This window comes from Calidris pugnax, unplaced genomic scaffold (assembly GCF_001431845.1).
Source record: "Calidris pugnax isolate Ruff unplaced genomic scaffold, ASM143184v1 scaffold244, whole genome shotgun sequence".
Lineage (NCBI taxonomy): Eukaryota > Metazoa > Chordata > Aves > Charadriiformes > Scolopacidae > Calidris > Calidris pugnax.
Window position 1 is genome coordinate 1,539,572 of NW_015091141.1, and position 27,521 is coordinate 1,567,092.

Consider the following 27,521-nt stretch of genomic DNA (forward strand, 5'->3'; position numbering starts at 1 on the left):
GTAAGCAAAACAGGAGATACCAATACAATGAAAACACTCTGCAAAAATAAAACATTAGTCAAAGTTCAGTTTCATTCTCTTTCCTTCCAGAAGCTGAGTATTTTTGCATAAGTACACTAAGGCTTGCCATCAAATGGTACATATGTAATTATTCATAAGGTTTTATCCAAAGTAGGAAGACATCACTCCTCAGATACATCTATATAGCAGAGGAATTAAAAAAAAAAATTAAAAAAAAAATCTACTTTTCCTAAGAAAGAGGAGCAACTGCAGGAGAAGGGTCAGGCTGGCACAAAAAAGTGAATTGCATGTGTTTGGTGTAGGGGAGGACTATGTAGAGTAGGGTAGATGGTTGGACTCGATGATCCCAAGGGTCTCTTCCAACCTGAACGATTCTATGTTTGCCCAGTCATTTAGAGCCCGGACTTGCTGCTAAATGTTCATCTCGATTCCGGGCTGCTGCACAACAGACCACTCTAAGGGCAAGGAAAACAAAAGTAGCACATTGGAACACTTGGCTTCGAGAAGTCTAATGTTGATTTATTTATTACAGACAAAAATCTCTCCAAGCAAACTTTGGGGGGGTTCAGTCAACAACATCTTTACAAAAGCAGCATTCATAGAAATTTAAATATCGTCCTGTGCAAATTCAGTCTTTTTGTATCAATACAACTTCCTCACCCTTTGCTCTTCAGTTCCAACATTTATAAACCCAGTATCAGGTCATGATAATATGAGACAAGAATGCTGGAAAATAACGTTCACAGCAACATTTTTATTCCAGAGCTCGCTCACACTGGCAGAACTGTAAAACTAATTGTGGAAACTCTACAATAACATGCTTCCAACTCTCACACCTCTGTCATGTTTTTCGCTCTTCTGAAATGTCAGTTCCTGTCTCGCCTGCAGCAAAGTATTTGAAACAGATCCACAAGAGCTCCAGTGACTCACTCCTGCAGTCTGCCAAGCCAGGGAGCTCTTAAAACCATTATCTCCCAGTTCCCCCTTGCTCAGGCACTGGCACAGAACAGCAGAGGGAGAGAAAGCCTCTTGCATGACCGGCTGCTCATCTGACCAGAGTTCAGGCAAAGGGCCTGCGAAGGGAAACGGTCTTGCTAGCATAAATAGTTTTATTTTGGGACCTGTAAGGAAGCCTAAGTGCTTTTTCCTGGTGGATGATTTCTCCATCGGATGGAAGGGGGCTAATGAAGGTGGCCAGTCTACCACGGAGACATGAAGCTATTTACAACAGTAATTGCCATCAGTGATACAAAAGCAAGAAAGAAAAATCTAAGTAATTTAATTAAAAGCTGTGTATTTGGAAAAAAGTTTAAATATTGCAAACATTCCTACATTGCTTATTTATGTCTACTGTGCCATAAAGGAATGTACGTAAACCTCTGCTGCTTACCTTAGCTAAATGAGCAAAGAATGGGGCAAACCTCACACCCAAGGGAGTGCAGATCTCACCCCAAGAACCCTAAAGCTTTTTCCTGGCAGGTTTACACAGGCAGACCTGTAGTCTAGTAATCTAGAACTGCTAATCACCCATTATTTCCCTAAACTAGAGATAATGGTAAATACCTGTAAACCTGCAGTGGGAGAGCACACGTCACAAGTCAGTAACTGGAAATTAAGACACCACAAAGCATCAGGGTTACTCTGTGTAACTGGTGTTCCTGAGTCAAGCTCCCTCTGCCAGGAGAGCCCCAAACAAATAATGCAAGATAGTGCAAAACAGACTGTTGTTAATATTTATAACTGTCCCTTAGAGGTGGTCACGGATAGTAAATGGTCACTGGTACAAACACCTTATACTCAAAGCTCTTTCTGCTTAAGGTTTTATGATTTGCTTCACACGTTTTTTAAATTTATTTAATGCTTTTTGAATTCCCTGTGAAAGTGTATGTGAACTGGAAAAGAATTCTGAAAGGAGAACTGAAAAGGAGAACTGATGACAGAAAGCTCTGTCGTGTGCCAGACTCATCAATAAGATGAGGGTCTCAATTTGTACCTCAATACCCTACTTCCTGCAAATTTTAAACCAGAAGGAAAAGAAACAGGCACTCAACTTGGCTGCAGGAGGTGCAAGCAATTTCCCTTGCTCTCAATTTCCTGCCTCTATGGGAAAATGGGAATCTATCATCCTTTGAAAAATGGCCTGCAACCTGCAGAATAGGAAAGCACTACTGGCGTTTATCTATATTGTAAGACATAAAGACAGTAAATGTAGATGTAGAGATACACATTACAAGTAGCACGCTCTGCTCCCAAAGCTCTGAAATACAAAACAAAACACAGGAGAAAAGAAGTTTTATCATCTTGGTTCCACAGATGGGGAACCGAGCCATCTCAGAGGAGAGCTTAAAGAATCTGATGTATTCCACAGTAGAGGATCTGGTCTGTCCCTCTCGTCTCTACCATCTGCCTCAGGACAAACTGAACTCAGAGAATTACACTGGAAATGAGGAAAAACTATTTTGTTCCTCTTCCTTTCGTTTGTTGCAGCTCTGCTGCAGTTACTGCTAATAATAAAGAAATAAAGTCATGCAAGACCCAGGTAACACCAAACAGCAAAGTGTTGAGAATTCGAAAGCAATTCAAGGAAACATCACAAAAAAGGATGAGCACAATCGAGTGTGGCTTTGGGGACAAAAGTAGTGTTCTGGGAACGCTGAAAAAACATGCAAACTTCAGTGAGGATTCTGAATGCACAAGGAAGGAACCTTTCCACTTTCATGTAGTGATGAGCTAAGCATATGAATATACAGAATATTTAACTCCTTCAAAGACAGATTATTTGCCTTCAACAGACCATCCTAGGATGTAGATAACATCTGTCTGCCTTAAAGAGACCAGGATTTACAAAAGCCTGCATAATCTGATATAAAGTGTGTCATCCAACAGTGAATACTGAAAATGAATTAAATGAAGATTTAAGTTCAATTTGTCAAAAGCACAACTTCACAATTTTTCTACCTCAACCATAACTCCTCAGTATTTTTTCAAACAGGAGTCGAGAAGCAACTTTCCAGCCTGCAGACTTTGAAATAATGCCAGATGACCACCTCTGCATTGGGATTCATCTCCCACCTAGCTAACATTAAAATGCCCTCCAAAGTAAGCCTATAGGAGTTAACCCAGGAGTGCTAGCGTACAGATCAGTGATTTATTGCTGTCCTTACAACTGACTTGGCAGCCTAAAATCCATCCAGAGTATGTTAGGCTGTTTTCACAGCAAAGGCTACTGCAGAGTGGCAAGAGAGCAGGAAAGAGCTACTCCTCCTGTATGAACCCATTTCCTCCTGGGACACACTTTGGAAAGATGCCTCACCCCTCTGGTACGTGCCACCCTGGGGACAGTGCTGCTTCAGCAGCAGAAGGTGTAGCAAGCAACTGAGTTACAAACCACATTCGAGGTAGACACAAGAGAGCTGAGGATGCCAGAGGTCTCCTGAATTAATACTCTTGTATTTAATTAACACTGCTTGTTTTATTAGGAGGGGGATTTACCCTTTGCATTATTGACTCAGAATAGGAAACATGTTACACCTGCTTAATTAGTGATTGGGTTTTTTTCTCCTGTTTGTATTTCACTTCCCTCTATTTTTTTAAGCTGTATATAGCGTGTGTCTTTTCCATCTTCACTGCATTTCTAGTACTCTCTTTAGAAAGAAACTTGCTATAATGCATACTCAGGATGTGCTCTTTCATGGAAAATCAAGGACCAGAGCCAGATGTCACACCATTTTAGAGCACTGCCGGGGATCTGTGGGAACAGTGCTTGCAAGTGGCACGGCCAACTAAGAAAACAGCATGCAGCCACCCGGAGTTACTGCTCTTGACTTGTTACTGCCCATGACGTTAGGAAGATGGTATCTAGAGATCCTCTGGGCCTTTGCTTATTCTATAAGTCCTTCGTAAAGGAGCCCTTTTGTCAATGATATTTCTTGTGCTATGGTGGCCTCTTTATATGTTCGTTTGCGTCTAATCACATGTATAAATTACTTCCCTTAAAAAGATGAAAAGTAGTTTTATTTGAGTAGGGACAGGAAGAGAGATTAATACAATAAACAGAGGGCAGAAAATTAATTGTGTGCTCATCGATGCATTCTTCAGGGAAAGGACAGTTTTAGTAACAAAAAAAAAAAAAGTAGGAGTCAAGGGATAGGGATTCTGCCCCTTGTTCTAGCACAGACCTGCAGCAGGACTAGAGCAGTCACCACAGCTCATCTCTGAAATAACATTATTATATATCAGTGCTGTCTACCAAAAAGAATGTGAAAACCACATTTATTTATTTATTTTTTTGGCAAATCACATCATGACACCTGGATGAACTACACAAGTGCTGTGTTATTACTCTAATATAACCTGACACTTAGGGAACTTACCACCAATGTTAAAGGTTAGGAAGCGAATGGAAACCTTGCCTTTGGTAGCTTCTGGAAGCATGATATTACTTCTCCCTCATAACACTTTTTTTCCAGCATAGAAAAAGTAGGACCATAAAGCCCCATTTATTTGACCTTCCCTTTTTTTTAAGCTTCTGTACTTTTTAAAAATTATTATTTCTGTAAGATATTTAACTATTCATCATCTTTGCAGTTTACAGTAACAGCCTGCCTTAAGCATTTTAAAACTTCATAAGTGTACTGTATTCTGAATAAAAGATTTTCATTATTACTATGATTAATATACTAGGTTTCTGTGTTGGCAACAGGAATAAGAAAGAGGACATCTGTGTCAATCAGACAAGAGAATGGGGAGAAAGCCACAATGCGTAATGCAGCTAAGTGGGAGGATGAACCTTAAGTCAGAGGGAACAGATTTCAGTCTAACATTAAAAATCCATTTCAACCACACAGTCTTTGCCCAAATACGCCTTCAAGAACACATACAGCACATCATAATAGGGATGGAAGGGCTTTACAGACTCATGAAAGTTGGCCTATGGCATCTTGTGACCACTGAAATTCAAGAGAATAACTCCTTAAAAATTGTTTTCACATTCTCCTTGCAGGTTTTGTTCTGGTTATCGGATTGGTGACTTTCTACCGCATCGGACCATACACCAACCTCTCCTGGTCTTGCTACCTGAACATTGGAGCCTGTCTTTTGGCCACATTGGCAGCTGCCATTCTCATATGGAACATCCTCCACAGGCGTGAGGACTGCATGGCACCCCGGGTCATTGTCATCAGCCGTACCCTGACTGCCCGGTTTCGCCGTGGCCTGGAAAATGACTACGTTGAGTCACCATGCTGAAAGAGGGGACTTGAAGGGGGAAAGATCTCCAAGGAGATCTGCACTGGAGTTGTTTTCTATAAATATATGCTATAATTTAAAACTAAGGGTTGAAAGACATCACAAAGCTCACTCTTGTGGGCAGAGGCCCTCAATTATTATTTGGATGGGCTCCATCTATATACATATGTATAAAACACATAATTTTATATATATTATATTATATTGCCCTCTCCCTCTGCTGTACAGCACAGAATGTTGTATTGTCAGAATCCTGATGGAGCATCCCAGCTACATGTCAGCAGGGTCAGCTGGAGCAGTCAGACTGTACACAATGTGAATATAGAGAAGAGGCAGCCAAACACGTGTTCTCTGTCTGCATAAAGTTATCCTGCTCCCTAATAAGAATGTAAAAGGCTATAGGAGACCAGTGACAATAGCTTTGGAGTTAACAGGCAATCTGAGAAAGCAGAAAACTCACTATAGAGTAAGTGATGATTTTAACAGCTGTTTAAATTTCATGAATCTTTAGTCCTTCCATCCATCTGCTCCTCAAGGAACTTCTCCCCAGTGGCAACGCCTGCTCCCCAGCCACAGCCCAGCCCAGCCAGTAACAAGTGAAAGCAACTGTAACCATTCTAATTGTAAAGTAAGGGAATTAAGATGCATTTTTTTCAGACACTTCTTTTGTAGCTTGAGACAAGGGATATCTGTATCTAACCAGATATGCCATTAAAAACGAAAAGGGTACACAGCTAGAACAGGCCACACATGTTGCTGAAAAATCTACTTCGGTGTTACAAGGACAAATATTTACAGAAGAAGGTTACACAGACTCTCTAATAACCACAGATACTATTGACATACATTATTGGAAACAATTAAGAACAGGTATTTCAACCCAAATTAAATTATTTTCTTCCCGGCTTGCTTTAACATCTGCTGTGACATTTTCAGATTAGAGTGCTATGTCAGGGCCCTCAGCCCTGCCCAGCAATGCTCAGAGGCAGGTAACACAGGGAATATTGCAGAATGCAATTACCACTCAAGCACCCAAACTGGAGAATAAGACGTATATAAAGGACCGAAGCACGAGATTTAAGAAAGACCTGCCTGGTAACTTAATATGGTAATGAAATTAAAATAATTAGTACCTTTGGAATTAGGCATAATGTTTGTGAGCCTGATCCTGAGAATCACATGGTCTTACAAAAGTAATATGTACATAACTTTCAGGAAGAAAAACAACAGCCCAAAAGTTATGCAGAAATACTTCAGATACAGGAACTAGAGGGAATAACAGATGATTAAAAACTCTATGGATGCTACTCTGAGCACAGTTACCGACAGGTTTGAACCCACAAGAGCTGCAAATGTTACAAATTCTTTAGGACTGTTCTGCCACTCCTAACTACACACGCTGCTTTTCTTCTTTATAATTATTTCCACCACACTTTTCCACACTTTGTTAAAATGGGATCATCAAGCTGGCTCTTGAGTTCTGTTCTGCACTCAGTTCTGATGTAATAAGAAACTCAGCCCCAACTGCTGCTCTGCACCATGTTCAAAGTGAGCAACACTCAGCAGAGACTGATGCTCCAGATGAACTCATTGTTCTACATTGTCAGGGTAGAATATCATAGAGCTGACAAAGAGTTTCTTCTAGCAGTAGGTTTGTAAAAACCAACTAAGATTTGTATTCATTTGCCTGCATTACTTTCTGGAAAATCTTTTCTAGAAATAATATGCTATGATTAATTGCAGGTTTGGGTTTTTTTAAATAAAATATTGGAATATTTAAAAGACATTGTATTATTTCTTCTAATATTGCAATATCCATATTATAATAATGTACATTTAAATTTAAAAATCAGCTATGTGATCGGTAAAATTGTAATACTTGGTATTACTGTGATTGTTTTAGATGTATAAATAAAGTTGTGAATGTTCATTTTCTTCTAGTGATAATGTGAGATTTTTGCAATTCAGACACAGAATAAGGTTGCTTGTTATCAATCTTTTTTTCTTGTTTAGTAAAACAGAATCCACAATCTTTGCAACATCTTGTAGACAGTAAATAAGCAGAGAATACGTTAAAACATCTGTAAGGTAAAAGATAATTCCTTTTGTTAAAAATGAAAGGGAGAATGAAATCAGAAAGGAAAAATGTAAGGAGAATTTAGGACGATCAAAACTTCATACAAACTTTTAATGAAAATAAACTGTACCCAAAAAGAAATACATATAAATACCTTTTTATCAGCTTGATGGACTTGAAGGCCTCATCCATGTCTCCAGCAGTCAAATAGAAGCTGAAGTTCAGCATGGCATCACGGGTGGTCTTTTCACAGTCTCCTAATCCAATGAAATCTCTCATGCATCTTCTTGCAACCATCAGAGAGACCTTTATTGAGCCAGATTCTGCTTGTTCTGTCTCAGCTTCTCCTGGCTAAAATGAGAATGTTATCATTTAGGTATCAAGTAGATTGGAACTTACTCCTTGCTATGTGTAATCAGTTACATTATTTACACCACAGTCTAAGTTTTCTATTTCTGCAGGACCATGATCGGTAGTGATAAGAGCTGCAATGGTTCAGAACTTCCTAGAAAATGCCCCCAAATATGGAATGTCATAGAAGAGTTTAGAATATCATAATCACAGTACATCAGTGACAGTCTCGAGATTGACAAAATGCCACGGGAGAGGCAGACCCTTCTTATTATAGTCATAATTACCTTATATACATTATTGTAATTTCAATAGCAACAATTATTTTACGTCCCCAGATTTCTGGAGATTTCAGATAAATTAGAGATTAGAGATTTCATAAAGGTTAGTCTCTTCTCAAAAAATGAGTCTGCTGTTCTATATAGTTAAGCTAGTATATATAGTTAACTATACAAACTCAGTTCTTTTATTCTTGCCTTCATGTGAAGCATACGAATACTAAAGCTCAGTCAAACCCTTCCCCATACAATTGGCCGTTGTGAAGCCTATGCAGCATCAGTGATACTTTCACCAGCCATTGAAAGGCAGCTCACAGCAGTTTAACCATTATTCAGAAAAAGAATAAAGACAAAGTCAATCATCAGTATCAAATGATCTGTCTAGAGTTTAACAAGGAATCTTTTACAAGCCAAAAAAACAGTGGAAGATATCTGAGTCATGAAGAACATCAAATTTCACATACACTCCAATAGTATAGTTAGATGAGATAAAGAAATAGTAAGCTTTACAGAAATAAAAATAATATTGTATTATTAAACAGTGACAGTATTAGATACAGTAAAAGGCAGAAATCAAAAGTGCAAATGTGTTTGACTACAATTTCATACAATCACAGAATGGTTTGGGCTGGAAGGGACCTTAAAGCCCATGCAGTGCCACCCCCTGCCCTGGGCAGGGACACCATCCACCAGACTGGGTTGCTCCAAGCCCCCTCCAACCTGCCCTTGAACCCCTCCAGGGATGGGGCAGCCACAGCTTCTCGGGCCAACCTGGGCCAGGCTCTCACCACCCTCACAGCAAACAAGTTCTTCCCCACAGCTCAGCTCCATCTCCCCTCTTTCAGGGTCAAACCCTTCCCCCTCCTCCTAGGGCTCCCCTCCCCGATCCACAGTCCCTCCCCAGCTTTCCTGGAGCCCCTTGAGGGACTGGAAGGGGCTTCTAAGGTCTCCCCAGAGCCTTCTCTTCTCCAGGCTGAACCCCCCAACTCTCTCAGCCTGTCCTCACAGCAGAGGGGCTCCAGCCCTCCCAGCACAGAGACTGGGCCATTGACTGCAACTCTTTGAGTGCAACCATCCAGCCAATTCCTTATCCACCGAGTGGTCCATCCATCAAATCTGTGTCTCTCCAATTTAAAGACCAGGATGTCAGAAGCCAGACAGTGCCAAATGCTTTGCACAAGACCAGATAGATTGTCAGTTGCTCTTCCCTTATCCACCAATGCTGTAGCACTGTTGTAGATGGCCACCAAATTTCTCAGACATGATTTGCCTATAGTGAAGACATGTTGATTGTTATACCTTAATATGTGTGTATATTGGCATCTGCACACTGGGTAAACACCTTGGAACAACACAATCACCTCCTTTTTCTATGCCTTAGTAAAGTTTCCAGGGGCATCTGCTCCATGGTCAGAGGTGAGACTGACTGGCCTGCAGTTCCTCGGCATCTATTCCTGGTACTGGCATCAAACTGGTAGGAGTGGGATGGACTGAGGTTCCCCTCCCCGAACAACTCTAGTTTAAAGCCCTCTTCACAAGCTGGACAAGCCTCTGATCAAAGACGCTTGTCCCCTTCTCTGACAGGTGGACCCCATCAGGCCCCAGCAACCAGGTTTCTCAAAGTGAGTCCTGTGGTCTAAGTAGCCAAATCCCTGGCTGTGGCACCAGTCCTGTAGCCATTTATCAACTTGCCAGATTCACCTGGCCCCTATCAACCCCCTTCCCTTTCACCAGAAGTACCCATGAAAATTACCTGCGCCCCAAAGTCCCTGACCACCACTCCTAGGGCTCTATACTCTTTTTTGATAGTCTTCAGGCTTTTCCTGGCTGCATCACTGGTGCCCTTGTGAAACAGCAGCTGTGGATAATAGTCAGAGGACTGCAATCAGACTGCACAAGGTTTGGCACTCTCTTGGTGACATCCCTGTTATAAGTCCCCAGTAAGTAGCACACTTCCCTAGAGAGAGCATCAGGCCAGCAAATGGGTGCCTCCGTACCTCTCCAGTGAGAGTCACTTACTCTCCAAAAATTTGCTGAATTTCCTGATTCAGACAGAAAAGACATTAAAATGAAATAAGGAGAAACCCTGGGATGAAACTTGGTCAAAACAGACTTGTTGCATCAACTTGACTTGCTATATTCAAGCCAGACTCTTAATACACTAAATCATGTTTCCAAAATGAATTATTATATAACAAGTAATTTAGTCACTAAGATACAGCAACCTACTGAGGGAAGAAAATGGAAACAGAAGACAGAAAAGGAGAATGAAGGAAGAGCAAAATAATGCAGATACTTACAGGTTTATAGACACATCCCCTCCGAAAAAACAACTAATGGCAGCAATAATCCACCCAGAGTTAACAAAAAAAAAGAAAAAGAGACGTAATATCAAAGTAAAATAGCATAAGACGTGACGGGGGGAAGTGTTAAAAGAAATATTAGAAACTGCAGATCACCTTTGACCTTTCAAATTAAGGGAACAAGGAAAGTAAAAACTCTAAAAGCTAGATCTGCGCAGGGAGAGTGACAACAGTCAGTTCTTTGCAAGGGGACTAAATTGCAAAGTACTGCTCTGAATATAAATAAATTAGTAGAGAAATGGCTAGATATATTCTTCCTGTTTAACACTGCTCCTAAACTACATGAAATTAGATTTAAGTAATCACATTGGTCTGTCTTACTCAGAAGATTTAGAGGATTAGAAGTCTCATTAATATTAAGTTCCTGCAGATTTCACAAAAATAAATGCCTTGGTAGAATAAGCAGACTCTGTTAAGCTTCCTCTACAAGAAGGGAGCAGTGGAGATTATCATCTTAACAGGCATGAAGAAACTCGGGTCAGAGCTCAATCAGAAAACCAATCTGCAGGTAACAGGCTTCTTCCAGTATGCATGGAGTCACACATGGCATTGTTTACCTAAGCGGCAGACAATTCTGGACTCAAGTTGAAGTGTAAGAAGTTAAAGTATGTATTCCTGTATTTGTAGCATGTAGGCATTTGGTGATAGCGCAAGATGAGTCTCTGATATTCTGTGAGGATTAAGCTCCATTCCAACACGGAAATGGGTTGCTTCTGCTGAAGCTAGTGGGAAACGTCCCCTCTTATGGCCTGTGCAAAGGCGACACACGCACCCCTTACTTGCAATAGGCACGGGGATTACACAAAGTAGAATTTTTTTCAAATATTTTTTTCAGTTGCATTCCCTGGTAATTACTGTGTCTCCTATGCTTGCACGTCACATCCAGTTTGCAATACCCATGGAAAGCTAGTTCAGTACAGATTTCTACAACACTGCCACGTACACCCGCATTAGAATTATGTCATTTCTACATGTGATGCAGCAACTGCCACTGGAGTTGCTCTACACTCCCAGACTCGATTTGGTTAAATTTGATGCCTCCAGAGTGAAAAGTCTGAACTTATGTGAAGGGAAGGAATTGTGAAAGATCTCCTCACCTTTTTTGCAAAGTAATAATGTGGCACCTCTATGCCCAGAAGAACTTGGTAAGATGAAGGTAATGGAAAGCTATCCTGAAGCAAAAGGCCATACTCTTCAGTACTGAAGAATGATATAATCCAAACATCCGTCTGGAAAAGGAAGGAAAGCATGGTTTTGGTTTTATACTGCAATATCCTCCTTCATTTTGCTTTTATTTTCCATATTGACTTGGCAGTACCTTCTCTTGAAAATAACATGACGTATATGTTGACACGCGCATACCTGCAGGAGAGGGCAGCACTGCAGGCTTGCCCCCTGTAGAGCAAGTAGCCAATGACTCAACCCATGTTGCCCCTGTTCCTGCTGCAGAGGGACCTCCACCTCCACCTTCCAGGAACCAACTTCACTGACCGTAAAGAGGGAAGTCTCTGGCCACAGACTGCCATTCTAGAAGTCTCTCTGACAGATCTGACTAACGTCAAAGAAATGCTCCCAACTGTTTTCAACAAATTTTCTTTTTAAATACTATGTTACTTCTGTTATAATTTCAGCAGCTCACTGACTGCTTGAGTTCCCAGGGATACACCAGCCATTTAAAAATAGTTTCTGTAACAGCTTAAATGTTGACCTGACTCAAGTCAAAATGAAGCACTCACTTCCAACAAAAGTTAATCAGACATCTCATTTCTTAAACGATAAGCACACAGTTAAAAGTTCTGTTAAATAAGGGCCAAATTGCACCCCTTTTGCATCCTTTTATTTTTCAATTTTATGTAAAAGCCAAATATTTTTTGCTTGTTTACATTGTGAATATTAAGTTGAAGTGTTCTTCTCTTTGCTAGAAGACCCCACTGAGGGCTTTTGAGACAGTATTCCATTCCTCCCTCTTCCCATGATTTTTCTGAAGTCATTTCAACCAACGAAATATACAAAGAGCTTTCTATCTCTAATTGGAAGAAGTTGAACTAAAATCATGCACAAATGAGAAAACTTTACATCAATATTTCAAACCAATGGAGTCATTGTGAAGGACAGGCAGTTCTGTACACACCAAATGGTAAGGACCGCTACAAGCTGGGGAAGCAGGGAAGCGTTGTTAGCCTGATGAAAAATCTTTCATTAGATCATTTCTGATCAATAAAAATGAAATTTTTTAGAATGTAAAAAAGAAAGTAAAAGACAATTCGGGAAGTATCATAGAGATATACAATGTCAGTCCAGCAAAGCAGAAGACGGTAAGCAGTGGATGGGAAGAGTGTACTTCACTGTTCACCTTAACGTTGGGGTCCCTGTTATTCAATCGAATTAATTCTTGCTGCTAAAAGTGGGCTCAAGATATAAAATGTGCATTTTTTTTTAAATGAGAATAAATATCAAACCTCTAGATTATCAATTCACCCATTAATGTCACCTGAAAAACTTGTTCAGATACAAGTTTGCATTATAGTAATCCTGAAAATTCTAACATAGATAAAGAAATTACCTTTTTCTTCATTACTGTATGCAAGCTAGAGCTAAAAGAGAAAGCTAATGTACAGTGATTGCCTGAGGCCACGACAGCAAACATGAAGCTTCACTACTCATTTTTGTACAAGATAATATACACTACCTACTCCCACATCCTTAATGTAACCTGCCCCAACAAGTATTACTGGGTTCGGGAGAAGTCCATGTAAGGCATGGTAAAACACACAAAAATGCCATACTGTGCTCTCAGTTTGGTTTTTCTTCTGGTCTGGAGATAGCAGGCCTGTTTCAAGAATTGCTTGACATACAAAAAGTCTTGGTTCACTTTGGTCCCAGAAATGGCAAGCAGGGATGTGACTGTGCAACTCTGGATACTCCACAACAGACCTACCAAGAGACGAGAAAAAACTGTACAGAGGGAGGCAAAATAATTCCAGCCCGTTCGGTGCATGAATGTAAATAAAGGACTAACCAATAGATAATTTTCAGATGACAATCAGTTATCTATACCAGTACCTCTGCATTGTAACATTAACCATATGCATCCTCCTACCTCCTAACACTTTATACATGGCAATGGCACTTTTAGTTTGCTCTGTATACATTAACCATGACTATAGGACAGATAGCATTTCAGTAGAAAAATGCTGGTACTGCTACAAATAGGCATCCAAAATCTGCCTCCACTGAGATTACACGTCCTACAGAGATACTTGAACATCCTTCAACAATCTACCTTAATGATTGCTCCCGGTGAAGGTGCTGTAACATAAGGACCACCTCAGCCCTGTCTGTTTATGGGTTTCACAACCTGCCCCAAGGTGCTTATTGCCAGCACTGCTAGAAACGCCCAGCCAGGTTAAAGACAGCACAAGAACACTGATGTGCAGTTAGATGAGCAGTAAAGAGAGTTTCTAGTACATATTCCTCACATTCAAATCCAGCTAAGCAGTGGTCATAAGAGATCACAACTAATTGTGATTAAACTGATGGGCAAAAAAAAAAAAAAAAAGAAATTAGTTTATATCCTCAGGCAACAGATCTCTCCTTACTGAGAGTTCAGCAAACAGACCTGGGCATGCAGTGTGATCGATGCTTTGACCTGCTGAAGTTCTGTGTGCTGAGGGAAACTCCAGAGCTGAAGCTCAACCTAATGTGCAGCGTGGGGACTTCAGCCTCCAGATACGACCCAGCTCATTCCCTTTCCTTGGAACTGAGTTTGACCTAACCGACTGTATATGGGGAATTCTGAGGCACTGTGAAATAGCACATCAAGCACAAGGGCAATCCCTGCAGCCTTAGGACAGCCACTCTCTGGCAGCAGTTTATATAAGAAACATCTTACTGCCTCTTTCGGGCATTTAAATATTACTTCAGTGCCGGCCATGTTAAGGCTCTAGACATACAGAATCAGGCTATTTTAGCAACGGCTTAGGATTCTTCTTCTAGACACAGAATATAAATAGGTGCCTTTTTTTTTTTTTTAAAAAAAAAAAAAAGAGAGAAAACAAAAACATCATTAAAATATTTTTCTCATTTGCTGTCATCACTGAAGTGTGGACTTTGTGGGGAGGATTAGAGTTGAAAGGCAAATTAAGGGAGAGATTCAAAGGGATGCAGAAATACACAACATCCTATTGATGCCACTGCATTCAATATAAATTACTCACAAACTGAAAACCAGCATTCATGTAAAATAATTGGAAGTGTTTAGACTATGCTTCAGAAGAAGAAAGAGAGAGAAGGGGAAGAAGTATAGATTATTACTATTTTCTGGTGAGTTTACTAATTCTAATTTCAAGAAACTTTAAAATGAAGCAGAGATAAATGGCTTATTCACACTGACAACGTCTAACATTTAAATATATGAAATAGAATTATTAATTTGTGGTGGCCTCTGTTGGACTACACAAGACACTACACTTGAAAACGACTTCCTCACTACTCATTATTACACTGTTTGCTTAACTGACCAAGACATGAGGCCTCAAATTTGCACTCTATTTAGTTTTCAATGAGCTAGGTAGTTTCTTTTGTTTTTCAGTGATAAGGAGAATAAATCCTTTGTCGCTTGTAACTTCTATAACAGATAGCTGCTAAAAGAGCAAACCACCTTCTATTCTGAAGCTGGTTTTTCTTAAAAAAAATACAGCCAGAGAAATAACTGTAAAACCAGATGGGAAATTGTACCCTAACATTCCACTGTACTTCCATGAGAATTCCTAGTTCACAGCATTTTGCTGCCTCATTGCTAGGATTTCTAATGTGTTTGCCACAGAACAGTTTGTATGAAAACAAAGCTATCACTTCTAAATAGAACAGAATAGAATCATCTAGGTTGGAAGGAACCTTAAAGATCATCTAGTCCAACCATCAACCTAACTCTGACAAAAAAATAAATAAGAAATAGAAAATAAAAATTACTAAACCATATTCTTGAGGACCATGTCAACCCGTCTTTTGAACACCTCCAGGGATGGTGCCTCAACCCCTTTCCTGGGCAGCCTGTTCCAATGCTGGATAACCCTTTCCGTGAAGAAATGTTTCCTAATAGCCAATCTAAACCTCCCCTGGCGCAATGTGAGGCCGTTTCCCCTTGTCCTATCTCCTGTGACTTGGGAGAAGAAACCGACCCCCGCTTCTCTACACCCCCCTTCAGGTGGTTATAGAGCGCGAGAAGGTCTCCCCTCAGCCTGCTCTTCTCCAGACTGAACACCCCCAGCTCCCTCAGCCTCTCCTCAGGAGACTTCTTCTCCAGACCCCTCACCAGCTCCGTTGCCCTTCTCTGGACCCACTCCAGCACCTCAATGTCTTTTTTTGTGGTAAGGGGCCCAAAACTGGACACAGTACTCGAGGTGAGGCCTCACCAGTGCTGAGTACAGCAGGATGATCACCTCTCGGGTCCTACTCGAGACATGTCATGACTGTTTATCTATACAAAACAATCCTGTATTGGACTTCAAAATTAACCTTTTTTCCTAGGATTCCTTCAGAATGTCTTCCTTTCAGTTCCAACTTTTTAAACTCTTCATGGAAGAGTAGGTTTCCAAGATTTTGCTAAGATTTTTCTTTATTTTAAGATCGGAATCCTAATTCTAGTCATATACTACCTCTACACATACATCCCCAACACTCAATCATCCTCATCTCACAAAACCCCTTCCTTCATCACCTGTAACTTCTGTATTGCATCTACATCTCTACTTCAACAGCCATAACTGGCAAGAAGTTCCTTAGCTCAGTTGCATGTTGTCTGAAGAACCATGTCCTCCTGCTTATTTTGAGCTTGCTCTCCAATACCTTCATTTGACACTCCCTAGTTCGCGTATTGGAAGAGACAGACACAGGCCGATTGACATACAATGCACTGGCTTTAATTAATTCTTTAGAAATAAAATAATTAAATTCTTACAAGCTCCTACACAAAGACAGAGGAATGCCAGTATCAAGGTGTTGCTTGTCTTCACAGGGCAGGTTCCTACCTTAATTCCACAAGTAACAATCCTTGAAATAAAAGCTTCTTACTTGCCAACGCCTTGTCCAGAAGAAAGCTTCTCTCTACCACTGCCCTGTTCAGCCTTGAAATCAAAGAGTGTAACTTTGTCTGTTTCGACATCATAGAAACATAACTTGGAATCAATGTTCCCATCTGCCTATACAAAGGGAAAACAAAAGTTGCTGAAGCATGCAGTCAGAAAGCAAAAAGCTAAAGTTCAGATGGTATGTTTATCTCATCTCATTCACTCTCCCAGTTTTATTCACTGGTAATCACACAATCACACAAGTATCAGAAAATTTCTTGCTATTTCTCTACTCGAGTAAGTTAGCCTTTGATTTCTTTGAAATGCTACAAATTAGCTTTTGTAACTAAAATATTGCTTCTTTTTCCAGGCTGTTCTTCTCACCAAACGTACAAAACCTTAACATACCTTAATTTTGGTGTTTAGTTACAAGCTTGGACATGATATTTCAAGACCTAATACGCTGCATAGAACATGCAGGTTTATTTCTGAGAACTGAATCTTGAACTGCACCAGTCTGGTAACTGATGGTCAGGTCCTAGAGCAGTAAGTGAAGAGCTTTGTCTCACCTTGCTAATAAGGATACTGACTTTATTGCCATTAGCATTGCACTTGACAGATGCGATGCCTCCGAGGCCAGGACACAGCTCAGAGAAATTCTTGCTATTGCAGTGCACTTTTGCTTCTCTGTGGAAAGGAATAAACTTACATCATATAGTGGCAAGCAACTGGCAATATGCATTAGCCAAAACGTTTTTTAAATGTTTTTTTAAAACTTTTAAAAACAAACTATTTCTACCTTATGACACTACCACCCCAGACTCCAGCTTTCTCTCCAGAGAATTGCTGCAACCTGCCTTTCTTTCAGGAAGAAGTTAATAAGACACTCTTTCCTCAATGAATCAGCAAGAGTAAACTTCTATGCTCTGACAGGACTCCCAGAACAGGGCTATTCAGCAAGAACATCCTCCCAGAATTCTGAATTTAGAGGTCTGTTTTTCCTACCTAAGTTGAACAATACTACGAATGTTGAATACAGCCTGTCACATAAGAGTTCTGTGTATGGAAAACACACTGTGGAGCAGAAGTAAAGAAATGTCATCAACATGTGGTATTTATATCGTTTTACTAGTTAACACACCAACACACCTGCTTTTTTTATTATCTCAAAAGAATCTTTCTGCTGGTATAGATACAAACCCAGCAGTGATTCAGCAACAAAGAGGACAAATTTCATGAATCAAAAGAATGCAAAAAAAAAAAAATTGACAGTAATTTAGACCCAAAATATGACCCCATGAAAAAAGTCTTTGATTCTCTAAAAATAACATTCTTGGGGTACATGTCTAGACCTCTAATTTATTCTAAGCCAACTATGCTAGCTTTGAAATTAAAGAGTGCTATACTGTCATCATTTGAGAAGGTATTTTCATTACTAGCCACAAAAATTTAACATAGCATGCAGGAGTTTAGCTACTTTTTCTCCACTATCAAACATCATAATCCAATATTTGTGATAGTTACAACCTGCCCAAATCCAGTAACTTTCAAATTGCAACCCATGCAGAATTTGTGCCATCTCGACATAGTTAACAAGTTTCCAAGTGGGTAACTAACTAGACTTTACCAGTCCTCTGCTGCCAGTATGGAAGGAAGAACAGAATCTGTTTCATTCAAGGTTTTTCAGGTTTTCAAAATTACATTTGTCATTAGCAGATAAATTTTTGAACTGAACATCATGTCAGGCACATATCTTTTTCATGCCACCCCACATCAGTACGGGAACACCCAGTAAAGTTTGAACCAAGTGAAGTAAACTCTCTTAACGTAAACAGGAAGAAGAATGGAGTGTCCACAATTCTAGGTTCCCTTCCTCCATGGATTCACCGAATCAAGTTAGTTGATTTATAAGGAGATATGACACCTAGCTTTTTTCTTTTTTTCCTTCTTTATTTCAACTCTTCTGAGATTAAGGGTCTTGGTCAAGTTATCTGCAGAAACATGTAACATCCTTGTCTTGATCTTTCATAAATTCTCCACCCACTTTCAAATACACAGAAATATCCCTCACAATGTCCTCTTTTAAAAAATATTGTTGTTATTGTTACATATCCATGATTTGTCCAATAATTTTGTGGCTCTTCCCTTGCTTTAGGCCCTCAGTTCACATAGGTTGCATGTACTGTCTTCAGATTCATCAGATCAAAATCAATTAAAGATCCCCCCCCTAATATATGCTCAACTATAAACAGATATTTTTAAAAAGCTTATTAATACCTGCGAGAGAGATCAAAAATTTTAAAGTGAGCCAAATCAGTTCCCACAGCCAGGAAATTTCCACAGACATCCAGGAGACATGGATTCCCCTCTGCTTCAGAGAACAGCAGCAGCTGTTTAACTGTGCCCTGAGAAGAAACATGTAACACCAGGTTCGTGTATTCAGAATCTAACTAGAAGGGACTTGGTCATCAAGTTACTAACTGCTGAACTTCTGTGTTAGACAAATCTGTATCGGCAAAATGAGAAACTACACACACGCACGATCTCTGTGTTTCAGATTGAAAATTGGATGTATAGCCTCCAAAAAAGTCAAAATTTAGAAGTATCCTTCTGCAACAGTTTCCTCTTCAATAATACACCTTTTTCCAACTAAGAAGGATACAGAAATACAGGTCCCTGAAGGTCTTTAATACACAGCTGCAAAAATATTTGTTTAATCAGTCCTTATTGTGATAAATCCCACCCACTCTTGAATACAATATTTATTTCTTAAACAAATTTATTTCTTAAATAAAATTATGTATGGTAGAAATCTGATAATTAGATTTCTCTTTTTGGTTCACACGGACTGGCAGAGGTTGCAAAGGTTAAGCAAGAGATTTTGCAGGAACACACAGCATGTGCAGTGGTTATTTTCATTGTCTGATAAGAATATTCAGTATGCTCATCTTCCTGGCAGTAATATACATATACATACTCAACCTGCAGGCAAATTTGATCCTTTTAAAGTCTGTCCCATACAGAATTCTGTTTTCTTTTATAAATACTTATTAGCTACAGTGCAGTAGCGTTTAAAGTGACAGACTTCTTAAAGATCACAAAGTGTCGGGAGATCCTTCTGCTGAAATAGCCAAAATACTTTTTCTAAGGTAGAGTTAATAGATTTACAGAACATGCACTTAAATTTTAAAGGGTAACACTAATCTTTGAAAACAAGAAAGCAGATTCATCCTCTCATGGTTTCATCAGCCCTCACCTGCCAAGTGCGGACTTGGACCCGATATGGCTCAACTGTGTACAGATTTTCTCCGTGCACAGCCACAACTGGAGAGTCACAAAGAAAAGAGCCTGGAACAATCAATCACAATAAAGCCATCATTACAATGAACCGATTTTTTTAAAATTAAAAAACAAAAGTACTTTTGACTTAAAGCACTCAATTTCCACTATCTTGCACCAAATCTATTTTTCAATCTGTCAGTCTCAGCTGATTCCCGAACTCCTTGGTGTTGCAGCCTTCTTCATTCTGCCACTACAACAAAAGCTGACACTCCTACTGAAAACAGGTGTTTTGTACCCTCTGCACTCAAAAACAAGTGGGAGATAAAGGGGAAAGGGTTAATATGGGGAGTGAAAGAGAAAAAGACTAGTGCAATGTGAGGTTCTGCTAAGAGAACTCACTCCTTCCTTCATTGAACCACAACTGAAGAGTAATAATGTCAGAAAAGCCGAGCGGCTCCAATAATTTAATGAGTGCTGTAGACTGTTGGAACCTTGGTGGCAATAACAAATTGATTAAGCATGGGTAAGTTATGAAATAAGTGAGTAAATATGGACAAGATAAACCACTTCTCAGGAAATACTTGATGGTTCTTAAAAGACAAAGCCTAAACTCTCAAGATTTTGGATGGGATTGATGAAATTCTGCATAACCTGTTTCTCAAGGCAGAAATATTTAGGAAGAATTCATCACAGAAAAAACTAATTTACTTGACTTACCTACATCTACAGCAATTTATGGAGCAGATTTTCCTGACAGCTAAAACCCACTCCTTCCCAGTTCCTAGGCAAGTGCTACGTAACGCTGATTACACTTTCTCTAAAGCAAAATAGAAAAACCTTCAATAGCCATCATTTGTAGAAAGCAACAGGAGCTACGGCTATGAAAGTAGGAAATAAAAAAAAAAATCTGTTTTTGATCAAGTGTCGGAATGCTTTACTTAAAAGAAGCAACCCTGTCCTCATACCATGTTTTGTGTAAGGCCCTATATGATATGCTAGCTCTGAGGATACCTTTCAGTCTACGTGTGACTGTCAGGTACACATCTAATCTGTGGGGAACACCAACAAGATGCTTGGTTTGTCAAGGCCAGTCACACCCTTGAATGCCTTAGGAACTCTATGAATGAACGTTTAATCTTTAGGTACTTCCAGGATTGGCTGTAGCTGAACAGAAGTTAAGAGGATATATATTTTAATTTTATGCCTACAGATGCACATCACCTTTGGTTTTACTTCTGTTGCCGCACTGCTATTCATATATGAGAATACCAACATCTTCTGAGGTTAACTCACACATCATATCCCAGTGTATTTAGTGAATCAAGCACAGATGTAGGACTTGGCATTTGAATTCTGGTTTTGTTGATGATTTTTATACCCTAATCTCTCTATTCTACAAATGGAATATGAAGTCTAATTAGTGTTAATGACTAATGACTTTCGCACTTACGATTACAGTTCATCAGCTATCATGAATGAAGAGAACATTTAACTTTGGAGAAAGAGACCCATTGCAACTCTGATCAGTCTTCTACGTCCTACCTGCACTTCTGAAGGTATCTCCTGAGCACTCAAAGACAGTAACTTGCTTCCCGTTCCAGAATACTACAGCATCCTAAACCAAACAAAACAAAACAAAAAAAAAAGCAAAAGAATATATACATTCAGTTTCTTTTACAGGAATTCATGCAATAACACAGCAAGACCTTCCACACAATAGCCACTGTTCACTAGTTCCTCTGTATGTTGGGTTGGAAGCCTTTTGGTAACCCAAAAGTTCTCTGGTCAGCACCTAGAGAATTACTGAGTCACTGTGCTATCTGAAATCTCCACCACAGCATCATTGCTACCATCATAACAATACTTCCATTACACAATACACTGAATATCAAAGAAGGGTCATATTAAAGACTTAGAAAGTTTGGTCAAGCAAATAAGTGAAAAAATCCAATTAACCTTAGTAGTGAAGACTCCATTAACATTCATATCAACACGAAGGCTGTGCGTGGTTCCTGTGCTGAAGGTGGTCACATCAAACAGGTTGGGAGACACCTGTACAACAGCCACTTGCTGATGAAAATGAAATGACATGGCCTGCTCATTGAGGATCACCACCGAGCGGATGTTGTTCACTGCCAGCAGGTTTTTTCGGGAACCCCACTGCCCACAGTGAGAAAATAAAAATAAAAAAGAAATTTAAAAAAGCACAACACACAATATTATCATGAACAGTCACAGCAATGTCCCAAGACAGATGACAAGGGGTAGGACAGAATAAACATTTTCTATACATATACAAAGTTCTACTATCTAAATGCAACTATAGTCAATGACTAGGAATTATTACAGTTTAAAACTATTATGCTTGTTACCCAGCTACTCAGACTCCCTTAAGTCTAAGTAGAGGAGCTGCTTTTTAAATTAAACTCACTTTTCTTTCGTAAGATATTATTGCACCATCTTACATTTACTACTGCAAGAGAGCATCACATATTTAAAGGGCTTGATAACACTGTGATCTCTAAAAGCAAATCGCACATATAGTTTCTTTTTTGAGTACCATATTCTTTTTGGCTGTTTTTATAGCCCTTTCAGTCAATGCATTTCAAATTCCCTAGTTAAATCACATGCACAAATAAAGGGGTCCAAAAGTACACTTGTCCCATTCTCCTGGGAGAATCTCCATGTTCCAGTTTTTCAAGGAATCCTATGAAGGTTATCTTTCTCTCCTTTTAGGACTGAGAAAGGGCACCTGCACAGAGCAATTATTAACTGAAAATACCTTACAAAATTTGAGAGGAGAAAGGTAAGATCTGTTTATAAGATGACTTGCAAAGACACAATTTTTAACACGCAGCTGATGAATTCTGTTATTCAAGAGAAAAATAATGCTCCCATTTTCATTCTTTCTATATTCACAGTTAAACAAGCATGACTGTTGATGTTTATTCCTACCACAGGATGATTTTGTTCAGGAAGCATTGTGGCAACCACTCGCCTGCCTGTGAACTCTCGGCACACACTGTTGGCCTGCAGTGCTCCCGTGCCCAGCCTGGCAGCTGCACGCAGGCACGGGGTTCCTCCTGCGGGACCCCACAGCAGCCACAGCACCCCGGGCCGAGCACAGCCCACAGCACCGCTCCAGCGCCGGGCTCCTCCGGGCTGGGCCAGACACCAGGCAGAGGGCTTTGGGCTTGGCTCCAGAAAATCCCTTCAAAGTCCAAGAACTTCTCTGTCCTTGCACAACTGAGGAGTTCTATAAACTCTAGGGATGTCCCGAGTCTCTACCATCGCTGCTTCTCTCAAAGGTGTTTGAAATTTCATATTACTTTCCTGACATACTGATATCTCTGTGGCTATACCTTTCCCACAACACTGATTTAAACAGTTGCGTTTGGAAATAATTTAATTTTATTCAAGAGTTTGATTTAAGAATTGAAGTTATTTTCCACAGTTTGTTTGGGGTTTTCTTTTAATAGCACTTGGTTAATATAACTAGATCCTATGCTGCACGACAGATGAGCCAGAGTGCGCTTCCCAACCACCTCTCTTCTGAAGCCACCAACTATATCAGGTTGAAAAAAAGCTGAGGTTGGCAAGGAGTCCTATGAAATTACTGCTGCCCTTTGACCTGACTATGGTATATGGCTTTCTACTCTGGAAATATAGGAAATACATGGAAATATAGGAAAAGGCTTCTATAGGCATTACCAAAAGATTCCCCATGTAACAATTTTTAAAATCTTACAAAATATTTTTTTGAATGCAGGGATTATAATAAAAAATAATCTAGAATTTCCATAATTAAAGATGGCTTCATAGCACAAGATATGCAGTGATTGTTGACAATTGTTTGGCAATGCTTTTGTTTATGCTAACAAACATTGGGAACAAGGTGCTATTTCTGGAGAGCACTCCATATCCTGTGATCTGGAAAATGCTTGAATGGTCAAACTGACAAACACCCGTATCTCTTCCCTTCCCTCAGCCTACTAGCAGATATACGATACACTAATGGCACACACTACTTCCTATATCCTGAACCTTTTGTTACTGAAGCATCTTAATAAAAGACTTGGGTTCTCAACTTTTATGTTTTTATTTTGTAAGTAGGACTCTGGTACAGACTCTCACTATATACCAACCCACAGCAAGCAAATGCCATTGCTTTTTAAATACTTTCCATTCTTTTGTGAAAACAGAATAAAAGAAAACATAAAATTTCTTTCTCTTGAAAGGCACCATACGTATGCAAAAAATAATGCATATTTTCCACAGATATTAAGAACAGCAACAGAAAAATCAACAGAAACTATAAAAAAAAATAATAGGGTATAAAAAACATACAAATAAAAAAATACTGGAGAACCTAAAAGCATAAGCTCTGCATTTTAGCAGAATAGTGGTGATCAAAAAAGACAATTGTTAAGGTAAAACTTTAATTTAAATTTACAATTTAATGCTCAGCATTTCTCTTTTGCCCACATCAAAGTGGTAGTAAGTGTTTCTGACAATGACAGTGTTTAAGCTTAATGTGACAAATGAAAGTATTTCAAGTAAATAAAAATTATGCACCCTGACACTTAACAGATAAAGGGTTAAAAAATAAATATTATAAGACTATGTTTTGTCATAACCTTTCTCATTAAAATATTATAAATAGCAGTAGAAATATTTTAAAGCATTCTTCTAAGTTTTCTCTTACAGATTTGTTATCATCCACATATAGTCTGACACTGTTCAACATAAAAAAGTTACAGCAAACAAAAACCAGTTTTTGACAAAAAAGCAGCTGAAAACATTTTGTGTGTAAAAATATAGCATTCCCTTCTAGACGGCACATCTTCTCACCAAATAGAATTTGATTGTAGAAAGTAGGAGAAAGGGACTAAAAAGAAGAAAATTATTTACAAATAAAATCATGCATTTAGTAAATTTTATTGCTTGATATTTTAAAAAACTTACATAAATTTAACATTTCTGACAATCTATCTTTTCCAGAAAATAATTTCAGTGTGCTGGATCCAAAGGGTTTGTCAGTAAGACATATAACGGACAGCTGTTTGGATTTAAGGATGCCATGGCTGCTAATTCTCCCAGAGAGGGGCATTTGTGTTTCAGTGTGTTGATCTTGCTGAGCATTTCAAGCTTGCCTGTAGCAGAATAGCTACAAACAGGTCATATTTCTGCCCATTTCAATTTTAAAAGTTACTTTATCTCAATGTTTTTCCTCCTGCTGAAGGAGGACAAGTCTCCGCGGGTGCACCTATCGGTATGATAACAATTATACTCATCTCTTTCACAAAGACAATCTATTAATCTAATGTTTGTGACATCCTACTAACATGCAAGAAGACTCTTTCCTGTTTTACCTTTATCTGAGTGACATTTCCTTCAAGTTCTGTAGGTGCCTGGAGCTTCCACTTCTCCTTGCCCTCCAAAGCCCGTGTGCTCTGATGGGATCCTGCTGCATTCCTCCACATCGCTATTCTCCCTTTGTTAGTACCAGCTGCTAAGAGACCTGCCATTCACAAACCTTTTAGGCATTTCATATTTTACCTTCAGAAAAACAAACCCACATTATGCAAAGTAGCAGGAAGCCTGGCTCTAGTTCAAAGGCACTGAGAAGCCGCCTTCTAGAAGCATCCATTTCTGCCTTCCTGCAAACCAGCATCCTCATCCTGAACCGGAGAAACTTTCTGGAGAAGTGGGAGAAGTTTTACTTGGCAAGGCCCATTTTCTAAACTACCAGATTAAGTCATCTTTTAAATGTATCAGAAAATTATTTCATGTTAATCATGAATAGCTGGTTTTGTAGTCGCCACGGGCAAGGCACCACTGAAACCCATTCCAGCAGAGAGTAGCTATGCCTACACTGGCAAACAACGTGATGCATAGGAGTAGCTCTGTAGAAAACAAGTTTGAAGGATCTGATGTCCACACTATATGTATTTGGTGAGTTCTACTTTGCATTAGCTCAGGTGCGGGTTTGTAGACTGAATGCCCATAACATGCTGGAGTGCAATAGGTGTGCTCCAGGAGAACCTACACCAGTTCAGTGTCATCAAAGGGAAGCCAACAGTGCCTGCTTGTTGTCCCTGTAACTCCACACTGAGACAAAGCGTGGTGAGTATTGAATGAGGTCCCTTCCAACTTAGACAATTCTGTCATTTGATGATCTCATTGCACCTTCAAAAGCACACTCCTGATCTGAACTAAAAAGCTGCTACATCGCATGCTGTTACTGCAACCATCAGTGACGAGACAAACATATTGAAATGACTCCAGGGCATCGAAGGCTGAGGTTTGACAAGGTTTAGGACCCAGAGATCACAGCTGTCATATTACTTCTTACCTTTCGCACTGCAGTACGAAACACAGTTAATACATTCTCCTCCTTCAAAGCCAAATTGCACATCTAGGGACAGCACATAGTTCTCATCTCGGTCCAAATCCCAGAACCTAAGGTACACAAAAATAAGAGTATTAACAATGCTTTTCCTTTCATGTGTCTTGCTAAACATAAGCAATAGGATGCTGTCCATGGCATTAATTTGCTATTTCTATAATGCCCAGATCATTCAATTTTTAAAACTAAATTATCAGCAGCTGTCTCTGGAATGTGAATTTCTTAATCTCCTTCCTTTTCCTTTGACTTTTTAATCTGCAGCATGTTTTGTGATATTCTCCCTTGAAGAAAGGAATCAGAAGCAAACCCAGCTTTAAGAAAAAAAAGAAAATGGAAGAAGTGAGACCTAGTTGTCATTTTCTTTCTTTCTACTTATGCATCCTCCTCTATTTTATGAATGTCCCTTGGTTAACCAGTTAACCAAGGGATATTCTTGGTTAACCTTTGGATTCCAGATTTATTTTTTAGAACTAAACATTGTCATCAAACATATTCCTTCTTGATACTTGGTCTTTATCACATTCTCACAAAAATAACAGATGATTTTGTCTGATAGTAGCAGATAGAGGCTCAAGAAAGTGAACTACTGATGTTAATGGAACACCCCCACCACAGGAAAAAAGTTAGAAGAAACAGGTAGAGCAAGTCAACAATGGAAAGAACAGCAAAGGGGCTATCTTTTTCATTCAAAAAACCCAAATGGATATATTTTCAGAAGAAAACAATAAGAGCACTCGGAAAGGAACAGGTTTGGATAGTACAGCCTGATAAAATAAAATAACTAGAGAAAAAGAAAGATACAGAATTAGTTTTTATCCTCAAGGAGATTTTTTCATTTCATTTTCCTATTTATTTTGAGAAAAAAAAAAAATCAGAAAATATTGTAGTTTTTTCGTCAGTTAAAAAGAACAAACACCACAACAAAACTACCAGTTCAGTAAAATAGTCAGTGCACTGCAGACTGTAACCTTTGAGCTGGCACTTCTCATGGGCAGCCAGAACAGCTCTAAAACAGGATTCTTACCTGATGCCCGTCTCGCCTAGTGCTGTAACAACAAGGCTATGGTCTATTAAAATGATGTCTGCAGAATGACCTATCTTCCCACTCAACTTCACCTGTGAAGCATAAGTAAATACATAATTTTACAAAAGGTAGGAGGAACACACTGAAAGACAGTAAACATCTGAATTGCCTACTTTGGCTAAAAAGTTAAAATATAACTAGACCTGTATGTCAGTTCAGCCAGACTCATAATTTTTCTCAGGCAGGGATCACCACTAAATGCATCAAGTATACGATGTATAAATTTAACAAAAGAACCCTTGTAGTGGGTTGATTAAGTACGTAAGGATTTTTTTCTCTTGTACTAGATTTTCTCCTAGAACTTGATAAAGGTTTCTTTAAAGCATAAAATACTAAATCTT

General features: G+C 39.3%; 2 protein-coding genes across 5 annotated transcripts in view; one reads left to right on the forward strand and one right to left on the reverse strand.

Annotated features, from left to right (window-relative positions):
- The window catches only part of TMEM204 (transmembrane protein 204), a 31,619-nt gene extending 24,421 nt beyond the window's left edge, over positions 1 to 7,198 (forward strand). Inside the window, exon 3 of the mRNA XM_014958796.1 lies at positions 5,024 to 7,198. Coding sequence (XP_014814282.1) covers positions 5,024 to 5,268 — 245 coding nt within the window. The 3' untranslated portion in view covers positions 5,269 to 7,198. The remainder of the gene's footprint in view (positions 1 to 5,023) is intronic.
- Positions 1 to 27,521, reverse strand: part of IFT140 (intraflagellar transport 140) — an 88,381-nt gene that overhangs the window by 42,479 nt on the left and 18,381 nt on the right. For all 4 annotated transcript variants that reach the window (XM_014958791.1, XM_014958795.1, XM_014958794.1 and 1 more), the window contains exons 7-18: positions 27,121 to 27,212; positions 26,043 to 26,149; positions 25,060 to 25,208; positions 21,644 to 21,847; positions 21,230 to 21,302; positions 19,662 to 19,753; positions 18,683 to 18,810; positions 16,975 to 17,092; positions 16,410 to 16,537; positions 13,124 to 13,271; positions 11,435 to 11,566; positions 7,500 to 7,696 (exon numbers count right to left, since the gene is read on the reverse strand). In XM_014958791.1, coding sequence (XP_014814277.1) covers positions 7,500 to 7,696; positions 11,435 to 11,566; positions 13,124 to 13,271; positions 16,410 to 16,537; positions 16,975 to 17,092; positions 18,683 to 18,810; positions 19,662 to 19,753; positions 21,230 to 21,302; positions 21,644 to 21,847; positions 25,060 to 25,208; positions 26,043 to 26,149; positions 27,121 to 27,212 — 1,568 coding nt within the window. The remainder of the gene's footprint in view (positions 1 to 7,499; positions 7,697 to 11,434; positions 11,567 to 13,123; positions 13,272 to 16,409; positions 16,538 to 16,974; positions 17,093 to 18,682; positions 18,811 to 19,661; positions 19,754 to 21,229; positions 21,303 to 21,643; positions 21,848 to 25,059; positions 25,209 to 26,042; positions 26,150 to 27,120; positions 27,213 to 27,521) is intronic.